At 47.3% G+C, this 12460-nt stretch overlaps 1 protein-coding gene across 1 annotated transcript in view; it reads right to left on the reverse strand.

Annotated features, from left to right (window-relative positions):
* Window positions 1–12460, reverse strand: part of ADGRA2 (adhesion G protein-coupled receptor A2) — a 503592-nt gene that overhangs the window by 12834 nt on the left and 478298 nt on the right. The window contains exon 17 of the mRNA XM_078665416.1: window positions 3567–3712. Within this exon, the coding sequence (XP_078521542.1) occupies window positions 3567–3712 (146 nt within the window). The remainder of the gene's footprint in view (window positions 1–3566; window positions 3713–12460) is intronic.

A 12460-nucleotide genomic window follows, 5' to 3' on the forward strand; every position in this document is an offset into this window, starting at 1 on the left:
ATGCAGATCTAATCATATCCGTCAGGTCTTGTACACATTCGCAGCAACATCCCATGAGTCTCATTTATGAGGCCGTGCGTGAGTTTTGCGCTTCCGATGCGTCACTTTTTGTGACGCATCGGCGGCGTAAAACATGCCTCCCGATGCGCACTATTTACAAAGTGACGCATCTAAGCAGATGCGTCACTTTGTAAACCCTTGCGCTACATTATACCTGCGTCAGGTATAATGTATGCAGAGGGGGTGTTCACACGCAAAAAGCCTCGTAATAGAGACGCAGTGAAATCTATGAGATTTCACTGCGTCACTTTTAGGATGCTGTTGCGTCAAAATCTTGCGCCTGCCTCACAGCAGGCGTAAGACTGACGCAAGCCCTTTCACATGGGGCTTTCCCCATGTGAAAGGAAGCATTGCTGGAGTTGCGTCACTTTTGTGACACACTCCAGCAATGCATCACTTTTGCGCCTACAGATACGTCAGAAATACTGACGTATCTGTAACTCCTTGCGACATGATGCGTCATATTATAAATATGACGCATCAATCATGTCGCAGGGAGAGCGCAGTGCAAAGTGACGCATCGCTGTTTTCACGCAGCGATGCGTCACTTTTCATAAATGAGGCCCCATATACTTTGAGAGAACAACAGCAACACAAAGCAAACACAAGGAGATGGTGGGCAAAGCGCTGAAACGTTTCAGACACTCACCCCCAGTCACAGATCTGGGTTACACAGCAACACAACCTGAAGAACCTTCACAAATGAACCGCTGAACTTCCTACAGGAGCCACAAGAACGGATAAAAAACTGGAATGTGGGTAATCTAGCACAACTAAGCATGTCAGCCCAACTATACTGACCTGTACACACCCACCTATAGGAAGTCTACATCGCAATAGAATAACAGATCCTTAACACGCTGAGTGTTTCAAATCTAAGACACCCCAAAAACAGATCAATAGAAAACCATGCCCAGTCACCTGCATGGGACTTAGTGCCACATCACAAAACTATAGGATGAAAAACAGGGTGTATACTAGAATATGGCAGTCAGCTTATCTTCTGACATAAAATATTGTGTCCTAAATAAGGTTTACAAAAATAGCTCCCAATTGGAGTTAATAGAAAATCAACACCCAATGGACCAAATATTTTTCTATCAGATGCTTAGAACATGAGGATTATGTCAGACGATATTTCTGCTTACGGCATTCTGATATTCAAATGAAAAAGATCAACAGTGGCTTGAATATGATTTGCTGCACAATCATACACATACACAACACACACAGAAATGTATAAACACAGTTAAGTGGTCAAGATTAGATACAGCACCTTGGGTGCAAAATGTAGTGCTTAATTTGAGCCGGTGGTTTCCGGTGCTCGGTGCTGGCACTTCATTCTTAGCACAGGTTCTTGTGACAGTCTACCACAGGGTGGCGCTGTCTGCCAAATTTGGGTATGAGCACAACATTTTATTAATTTAATATACATTGACAATCATTAATACGTGCCACTCAAACCATTCTTAAAGCTTTGGGGGCCTTGCATTTTATGAAGTTACACTTGCAGGAGTGCCATTGGTTCGTAGTTGTGTTGGTACTGTAATTGACAGTGCTGGAAGATGCAACGGATGGCGCAAGCTATCATATCCTTCTGATGAGGGCCCTATCTCTTATTGTTTTACAAATTAACCATTGGTGCAAATGCACATACATGGTTAAGTAGTCCGGAATATCTGTAAAAATCTGACTAATGCAAACAAATCTCTAAATAGAACAGTTGCAATCTCAATTCTGCACACATAAGAATGACGCCAAAAACCACAACGTAACAAAACAGTACCAACCTGTACACATCCATGACTAAGTTCAACATAAACAATACCACTAGAACCCACCTACAGTTACCTAGTTCATGAACACAGCAACAGATAGGAACTGCAACACAGGCTTACTGGGTGAACATATCTACATAAAATCAATTCAACAAAGTATTAAAGGTGTGCAAATGTACAAAGCAGCGCTAATCACGTCTTTATTGGAAAGTCGACATCTACACATTCACAGAGCCTGTGCCTATCTATAAATGAGCAATTACACAGGATCGTCATAACCTGTACACACCCTCAAATAAAACCTAAAAGATGATCGACAGAAAAACACACACGACCCAGATAAAGAATCTAGCACAATCAATCACGTTTACCCATAGGTGAAAAGTTGAACTTAAGAACTTGATAATGCTCACTGTCGAACAATCACACAATGATGTACACATAAAAATATCTAAATATTACAGCAACACAGTCTGTAACTCTCTGTAACTATAAAAATAGCCAAACGTGGCATGGCGATGAAGCCAAGCATACACATGCACACCCATGGAAACAGTTCTACGAAACACCACATCAGAGTAAAAAGGCCTGTGTGTAAGCATCATCATCATGCCTATGCCTCACACATCTGAGGAGCAGAATTGCAAAACATGCGCTTATACCATACTGAGAAATCCGTTTACAGGTACAGCACATTTTCTGCTACCTGGGGGCCATTTACAACAAAGTGACGGAGTGCAGTGTTAGGCTTCCTGGCTTAACGCCGCACTCCGCCACTTCAGAAACGTAGGGCTGCACCATATTTACAACAATATGGTGCAGCTCTGCGTTTCCCCCTGCATTGGCGCTAAACTTAGCAGCCTAGTGCCAACGCAGACACCCTTGTACCACAGTGCATGGTAGTCTGTGTTGAAGGGAAGATTGTTTATGTGCAGGAATGTCTCCCTTCCTACACATAAACAATCTTTAAATGACGTTTTGTAACTTTTATGTGCACTACTTAATGCAGCACACTTAGAAGTTGCAAAATGTCATTTAAAGATTGTTTATGTGCAGGAAGGTCTCCCTTCCTGCACATAAACAATCTTTAAATTACGTGTTTGTAACTTTGATGTGTGCTACTAAATGCAGCACACATAGAAGTTACAAAACATCATTTCTTTTTGATTGTTTCTGTGCAGGAAGGGTCACTTTCCTGCACATAAACAATCAATGGCAATTTGCTATTTCTGTGTGTGCTGCCCAACGCACCATACATGGAGAGAGCAAAAACGATGAGAAATTAAGCATTTCTCCTCATTTCGCCTGTTTACGACAAGGGTTTTCCTGGTCTTAATTTTGGCTCTGCCTCTACTTATTTGTAAATAGCGGGCAGCGCCAAAATCAATGGGTGTTGCGCTGGAACGCTCACCGCAACACCCATTTCCCTCCCCTATCACGCAAAGTATAGCGTGAAAGGGTGCCTTATTTACAAGTCAGCGTTAAGCTATGTTAAGTGGCTTAACGCTGCCTTGTAAAGAAGATAAAGCCCCTATCGCCACCACGTCACTAAAAGTGACTTTGTGGTGGCGATAGGGGCTTGTAAATATGCCCCCTGGTCTGAAAATGATTGCCTTACTGTCGACTTCCTCTTTGTTGTCATCCATTGTGCAACCTGTTACATCTCAGACGTTGCGCCACAGTGCAGTGGAAGAGAACAAGAACATAAAGCATGGAACATGCACTTACCTTAGCATTGGTCTGTGTGCCGGCTGGGGAGCGTCCCCTTCCTGCGGTAGAACAGGTTTGCGATTCATATCTTTGTAGATGACTCGCGCCTTTACACCCATCCACAGCAGTGTGGCAAGTGTAGAGTAATGCAGCACAGTGCCAACCTGCAGAGTAAGACAATGTAAGGGTACATCATTTGGCCTCGAATATGGATAGATCATACAACACTACTTCCCAAAGATACTCTAAGATTACTTCGAAGGCTAGTGAGAGCGGACGCGGCATGGATTCGATGTTGTCGCTGATTTCTAAAATATGCCTTAAACTGCTAGCCTATGGTGAGACATTCAAACTCCTAATAGTAATGGCTCTGTCACATACTCTTTACCGATCCTTTTTTCTGTTTCTGCTGCATGTGTGTCATATGATCTAGACCCGGGCAAAATGTCAGTTATGCAGGAATCATTTGCATAATGGAGAAGTGTGGCTCACCGGTTAGAAGCGGCAGACCCTGAAGCAGAGGTCGGCCCGGGACCAGGGTTCAATTCCCGACGCGGCAGGGTCTTGGGTCAATGTCTGCGGACTCGATAATTCTCGCTTAGGTGCCTACGCTAACCATGGGTCCCACTCTGCAACTCTGGGCAATAGCTTGCTTAATCTCCACAACGGCCCCAGCAACACCCGGGATGCCTGGCTTCACCTTGGGGTGCCCTCTCACAGGGAAAGCCAGGACGGGTTCCCCAGCGGTATACAGCGCCAGGACGCCATGTAACGAGGTAACAGTGCGCTTTACAAGTATACATACATTACATTACATAATATGTGGCATTTCGTGTTATGCTTTTTATGCAAAATTTGGTAAAATGACACCATTATGCCACATGGTGTAACTGGTAGTCGCTCGGGTAAAACAATTCTGTCGCTGAGCCCCAGAACTATGTGAACTATCAGTGTTCACAGCACTTTTTTCACTTTTGTGTTTTTTTTTAGTATGAAGTATTAATTTGGGCATGAGGACACACTTTGGTCCCAAAAAATCTCAAAATTGCATTTTTTTTTGTTGCAGGATTTTTCCGTAATTTCACGTAATCACGCACAAGAAAATTAGGTGAGTTTCGCACACCTGTAATATTATCCTTTTGGCTGTCCTTTTCCAATTTATTTTCCACCGATCCACCAAAATTAGCACAAACTAGCACCCATTTCCGCAGGATGCAGTGAGATGGCAAGGACCGAATGATCGTGAAGTCCCATTTTTTCTTGCTAGGCAGGATTGAAGCCCATTGTGGGCACCGTGGGATGCTAGCATTGCTGCAACATCAGTTTACTCTCAATCAATCTTCAATTAATATTATTAAAGTTGTGCTTGTTTCTAGGGGTACACATTGATTTTCTAGAAGGTGCCCTGTTGAATACCATTATGTGATAACGAATAGAGGCATGGATTGAAATGTAAGTGTTTGATGATTTACATAGAGGCATGGGCCTAAAGAAGTAAGGGGCTGCTAGTGTAGATTCTCACATTAACCCCTTCCATGCGGGGCTGTTTCCCCCGCTGTGCTGGGGGGCGCGCACAGCGCCCCCATGCTCATGACGAGGTCAGCTCGTCATGAGCTACGGCGCTCCGGTGCTCATGACGAGCTGAGCTCGTCATGGCCACACCCGTTCCAATGGAACGCTCAGCACTGCAGGGGAATCAGCCCAGCATGCGAGCGTTCCACGGAGCGCCGTAGCTCATGACGAGCTGAACTCGTCATGAGCGCTGAAGGGGTTAAAGAAACCAAGGGGCATATGTACAAGGAGTTAACGCCACCAGAACATCACTTATTTTGACGTTCTAGTGGCGCTAACTCTTTTGCCTTATTTACAAGGCAGTGTTAAGCCGCAAAAAGTGACTTAACGCCGCCTTGTAAATAATGCTCCTATTCTTGCTGCACTTAGCGTGAATCGGGCGGGCAATGGGTGTTGCAGTGGACATTCCTCCGCAACACCTGTTGCTTTTTGACGCTGCAAGGTATGGGGCAGTGCCTAAAATAAGATCAGGAAATACTTGGTCTTAAACAGGCGATTACGAGGATACATTTTTATTTCTCCTCGTATATTGCACTTTCCACGTGTGCTTCAGAATGCAGCACGCATGAATAGAGCAAATCGCCTTTACAGATTGTTTATGTACGGGAAAGTGTCCCTTCCGGCACATAAATAAGCACCCCTGCAGCACAGGCACCCTAGCAAAATGCCAGTAGGGATTCTGCGCTGGAGCTAGGCAGCTTTTTAGCGCCATCGCTAGGGGAAATGCAGAGGGTGCGCCATATTTTTGTGAATATGGTGCATCCCTGCATTTTAAAACTGTCAGAGAGCGGCGTAACCAATTTTGGAGTAACACTGCACTCCGTCAGTTTATTGTAAATATTCCCCAAAGAGCTCTTTGAGATGCACTGTGCCGCCTGGAAGATGAGGCACATGAAGAACACTCCACATGGGCCACGTTGGTGGAGACATCAAATGTCCCTTGTCCTGCCTCTCAGCATGGCGGTGTCCCTGCCCCCTTCCGAAATGAGAACAGATGTTCATTAGTTGGGTCACTGGGAATGTGGCTGGACCATTAGCACAACCTGTAACTCGTCCCTTGAATGTCTGGGGCAGGGTCTTAGCACCCCACAAGGATATGTGTAGTACTGGACATAACCGCCTTTGTGGCTGCCTTCATGTCATTCTGGGGTGAGGGGACAACCACAGAGACCCTCATGGGCTGATATGTTCTTACAGCCGAGGAGCCACAGGGTGTTTCAGCACTGTCTTCTCCAATGTTGTGCACTGTGTCTGGGAGCCACCATGCACCGGAAAGTACATGTTCGAGGCATGTGGGCTGCTAAATTCATATCTTAGCATTAGATCGCCGCCTAGTGTTGGGTCCGGATGATCGCACATTGTTGTCCTGGAAGAGTCTTCGAAGTATCCTGAGATAGGTGGCTCCTCCCCTGGACTACAGTGCGCATGGGCATCGGCTCCATCCCCAGATTGTTTTTTTCCGCCATTGGGTTCGGATGCGGTCTCGACTTCTCTCTGTCGGAACCGAGTAAAACTAACTTTTTAAGGCCAAAAGGCCTTGGATTTATAGCGTCGGTATTGTTTGCGCACGGTCTCGAGTTCTTCCAACTCTTGAAGTCGGATTCAGCGGAGTTTTTTCACTCTTCGGACATCGAGGCCTTCTCATCGCGACACGACCACGAATTTCCAGCATGGAGCGGAGTCCGTTTAAGTACTGTCCGCTCTGTGGGTCCAAGTACCCACATATAGACCTGCACCCGGTCTGTAACAAATGCCTTTCACCGGACCATGACGACGGCAAGTGTAAGGCTTGCGCTCAATTCAGGTCGAAAAAGACTCTCAAGCTTCGGCGCGCGGTGCGCCTGGAGGCCAGACAAGCGGCCCCGGATCCAGAAAACATCTTCGGCGACCAAGAAGAAGATGAACAGGGTCATCATCTCCAAATATCCCCACCCGAAACGGAGGTCGAGGCGGATCCGGAAGACGACGACGGAGTCGTGGATCAAGGCCTTGAATACGTCGACGAGGTAGGGGACGTCGAAGAGATTTATGGGGCCGCGGCAGATAGCTCAGGGGACGAGCTATGCCCCGAAGGTTTCGAAGATCACGATCGGGTCACAGGATCGCCAGTTGGCCTTACCCAAGACCCCGTACCGCAAGCCACGGCCCCGCCTTCAGGCCCGGCCACAGACATACTTGCTGGGCAGGCCGGATCGAAACCGAAACCGAAACCGACGGTATCGACTACGCCTAAAATGGCCGACCCGAAAACGAAACTGAAACTTAAGGACTCGAGCGTCCCTAAAATGGCGGCCGGCCAACAGAAAGCTACTGCACCCGCCGCCGCATCGGCTCCGTCGACCTCCGGCCCGCAGAAGTCGAAGAAGTCGGTCGATTCCACAGGGTCAAAATCGGCGCCAGAGGAGGGATCCTCTAAGAAGGGTGGTCGGCACGGATCAACCGCTGCGACACCGTCTAAGCACGCCAAGGCCAGCGGCACGGCTCCGGTTCCGACTGGGACTCCGTCCGTCGGACGCGTAGTGGAGTCGGAGGTTGGCACATCTGCGCATCGATCCAAAGACTCTGGGTCAACGGCAACTGCATCGGCGTCCAAGACTCCGAAAGGCCACCATGACGTCGGATCCGAGGGGAAGGTCAAGACATCCTCGTCGGCGCCAAAAGCCACTGTGAGTGAAGTGTCCCCCATTGCCGCTTCGCTGCAGAGAATCAGGGACAAGGCCGCTGCTACGTCGGCTCCGTTACCGTCGCTTCAAACGCCAAAGGACACGCCGGCAAAGCCTAAGAGTAAGCTTCTCTTCCTTCTGCCGCCGAAAGAGGCTCCGAAGGCCTTTTCGACGAAATCGACGCCAAAGAAGTCGGATTCTTCTACGGCGGGGGTACCTTCAGGTCGAGAACCCGAATCAGAGGACGATTCTGAGCATTTCATCGACGCCAACACTGGCAAATTAACCCTATACAAAAGGAGGATTACTTCTGAGCCTCTGGACTCATATGTCATCCCACTAAAGAAAAAAAGGGTTCCTCTGGACGCTTCTGGCCTCATAGAACCTATCCAGCCTCCTCCAAGAAGAAGCCCTACTCCCTCACCAGAACACTCTGAGGGTGAGGGATATCTTGAGGAGGACCAATACACCTTCCCCATCAATGAACCAGATGCACATCCAGATGCATATGATGACATTGGTGACCAAGGCACCCAAAGTGTGGGGCAAGACCCACAGCCTTTCAGTGCACGTGCATCCCCAACAGAGGATTCTGCAGGTTTTCATGCACTCATTGAGAGGGCAGCTGCTAATCATGATGTGGACATGCATGCTGACCCAGTAGAAGAGGACTTTCTTTTTGACACTTTTTCAGTCTCTGAAAGAACTGTGAAAACGCTGCCTATGCTCAAGGGAGTCCTCAAGCATGCAGCTGACATCTTTAAAGAACCTACCAGAGCGAGAGTGGTCAATCCACGTATCGAGAAAAAGTACAGACCAGCACCTGCAGACCCTGCATACATTCGGGGACAGTTGCCACTAGACTCTCTTGTGGTCGCAAATGCCAGGAAACGGGCCAACTCCCAGACAACGGGCGAAGCTCCTCCCCCAGACAAGGAGTCCAAAGTGCTAGAGGCAGGGGGCAAAAGAGTGGCGGCACAAGCTGCCAACTTTTGGCGTATTGCAAATACACAAGCACTCTTAGCACGTTACGATAGGGCGCATTACGACACCCTAGAGCAGATTGTACAACACCTGCCTCCACAGTTTCAAGAAGGCACCAAACTGCTTATTGAGGAAGGGAAACTGATCTCCAACGCAGCCATCAAGTGTGCACTTGACGCCGCAGACACAGCAGCTAGGGCGATCAACACTAGCGTCATGCTGAGACGACAAGCTTGGCTCCGCATATCAGGGTTTAAACCTGATATTCAGACAACCATACTTAATCAGCCAGTCAATCCTGATAGACTGTTTGGTCCAGACGTTGACACCACCCTCGAAAAGATAAAGAAGGACACGGAAACTGCTAAATCTATGGGGGCCCTACAATCACAACAGTTTCGTGGCAATAATTTTCGTCGCTCAGGTGCACGTGGAGTCACCAGAGGACAAATGGGTCAGCAATCGCAATTTTCAATAGGTGGGGCACAATCCTCGTTCACAAAACAGAACAAGGGAGGTTACAGAAATAACAGCAACAGAGGTCGCGGCAGAGCAAACAACAACTCCCGCTCCTCTACCCCAAGCAAACAGTGACTCTCTGTCACTGCCCCCCGACCACTTAACACCTGTCGGGGGGAGACTGCAGCAGTTCCTGCCCGTCTGGAGAAACATCACCACAGACAGGTGGGTGCTACAACTTGTCCAGTACGGTTATTGTCTAGAGTTAAAGTCCACTCCACCCAACATTCCACCAAGGCAACGGCCTATGTCCGCAGAGCATTTGCACTTATTGCAGCAGGAAGTAGTGGCGATGCTGCAAAAAGGCGCAATCGAGCTCGTGCCAGTGGGAGAGGAAGGAACAGGGGTATATTCCCTGTACTTCCTTATTCCAAAGAAGGACGGATCTCTCAGGCCCATTCTAGATCTACGTCCCCTCAACCTGTACATACTGTCGGAACATTTCCATATGCTTACACTGCAACAGATTCTTCCCTTGTTAAACCAAGGGGACTTCTTAGCAACCTTAGATCTCAAGGATGCTTATTTCCACATTCCACTACACCCGTCCCACAGGAAATACCTCAGGTTCACTATCCAAGGCAAGCATTACCAGTTCAAGGTCCTACCCTTCGGAGTCACCACAGCCCCGAGGGTGTTTACCAAGTGTCTGGCGACAGTAGCAGCGCACCTCAGGAGGCAGAACATCCATGTCTACCCCTACCTGGACGACTGGCTCGTTCAAGCCAAGTCGGAACTACAGTGCGCCGCGGATATGTCGACTACCATTCACCTCCTTCACAATCTAGGTTTCTCGTTGAACTACCCAAAGTCGCATCTTCAGCCGGCACATGTCCGGCAGTTTCTAGGTGCGACGATCAACACCCTGACGGCCATGGCACAACCAAACCAAGTCAGGATAGACAGCATGCAGTCTCTAATCCAGAAGTTCAGACCACAACACTCGCTTCCAGCGAGAGTGTTCATGCAGTTGATAGGCATGATGGCCTCCTGCATCTTCATAGTCCCTCACGCACGGTTACATATGCGCCCGCTCCAGGAGTGCTTAGCAAATCAGTGGACACAGGCTCAGGGAAATTTAACAGACCTAGTGTTGGTTACCAGTCGGGCATACGACTCTCTGCATTGGTGGACTCCACACAACCTTTGCAAGGGCCGACTGTTCCAGGAGCCAGTGCCACAGATTATCCTGACGACGGACGCATCTCTCCAGGGTTGGGGAGCTCATCTGCTCACTTACACAGTGCAGGGACTATGGACGACGCAGCAACAGAAGATGCACATCAACTATCTGGAACTGATGGCAATCTTCATGGCGATCAAGTCCTTCATTGTACATCTGTGCAACAAGGTAGTGTTAGTCCGGACGGACAACATGACCGCGATGTACTACATTCAAAAGCAGGGAGGCACCCACTCGCCACAGCTGTCTCATCTGGCTCAGAGCATGTGGAAGTGGGCCATTCAAAGGAACATTTTCCTCATGGCAGAACACCTCCCGGGCAAGGACAATCAGATGGCGGATCTGCTCAGCAGATACAGCCATCAAATGCACGAGTGGGAGTTACACCCATCTGTACTCCACCCGTACTTCCAGCAGTGGGGTCATCCGGAGATAGACCTGTTTGCAACAAAAGAAAACGCAAAATGCCAATACTTTGCCGCCAGGTTCCCTCACCCACAGTCGCAGGGGAATGCGATATGGATGAACTGGTCAGGCAAATTTGCGTACGCTTTTCCGCCAGCCCCTCTGATACCGCTGGTGGCAAGAAAGCTAAGGCAGCACGCGATGACTCTCATCCTGGTTGCTCCAACGTGGGCGCGCCAAGCATGGTACACCACGTTCCTCGAACTCTCAGTGGTGCCGCATCAAAGACTGCGCCTCACGCCCAGACTTTTGACGCAGAACCATGGAGAAATTCAGCATCCAGATCCGCAACAGCTCAACCTGGCGATCTGGCTCCTGAAGTCCTAGAGTTCGGATACCTTAACCTGCCTCCAGAATGCATGAACATCATCAAGGAGGCAAGAAAGCCAACTACCAGAGCATGCTATGCTGCAAAATGGAAGCGTTTTGTCATTTACTGTACTGCTAATGACATCATGTAGGTGATCCTCCGAGCACTCTGTAAATAAATGTCTTTAGTCTTATACAATCTCCATTCTCCAAGTTAGTCTCTTTATCAATGTAGTCTTCAATCACCAGTAATGATCCAAACTTCAATCCAAATACAAGATCAATGTCTTTTAGAAATCGATTTATTCAAAAGCGCAGCCAACACGTGTTTCGTCAGTCAGTAAGACAATGACTTCTTCAGGGCTGCAACCCAAAACAATTATAATCAATTCCAATTGCACTAACATATCAATATATCAACGCCTGCTTCAACATACATATAGAAAGAAGCAGTTTAATACGAGTCATAAAGGGGATACACCCTCAAACCAAATTCACATCAACAGCTAAACAAAGTGAAAGAGAAAGAAGAAACATATTCGCCAAATTCGTGCTTCTGTATTCATTAAATAATCAACATTGTCAGTTGATACTGAGTAAGTCATACCAAATGGTTTATGATCACCACATGATACATGGTCAGCTGGCTCTCGCATTGCATACGGCATGACGTACAAGGCAAAAAACTTACCAATAGATAAGTATGTTCTCAAATATTATAGTCAATAATCTGTCGCTAATCAATAATTCATCAGCATCAATAGCAATCCAAAGCTATTCCAAGAGATTACAAGTAAATCCTACAGGTAAAATAAGATAAAGTAACTACACAATTAGATCAGACAAGAAATTACAGTCCCTCATATGTCAATCTCTAGGACGTAATCACACTTACCAAATCAATACTTGATCGTCTTATTCAAACCAACATCATGATCATGTAACGTACAATGAATCCAGGTACAGAATAAATTCTTATTGCATATCCTTAAGCGAGAGTGGAGCATGTGCACACCTAAAATGATATATTCAATCGATATATAAAATATTTATGTTACGTTGTAACCAACTGTGATAAACAAGTTGGTATTAAGCACCTTACGTCCCATGTCTGTAATATAATCGCACCTCGTGTATCTAAATTCAGTAAAACCGGCTTAATATCAAGTGGATTGAGGCACCTTATATCCCATACCAGTAACAATAATACATTCATC

This window comes from Lissotriton helveticus, chromosome 11 (genome assembly GCF_964261635.1).
Source record: "Lissotriton helveticus chromosome 11, aLisHel1.1, whole genome shotgun sequence".
Taxonomy (NCBI): Eukaryota; Metazoa; Chordata; class Amphibia; order Caudata; family Salamandridae; genus Lissotriton; species Lissotriton helveticus.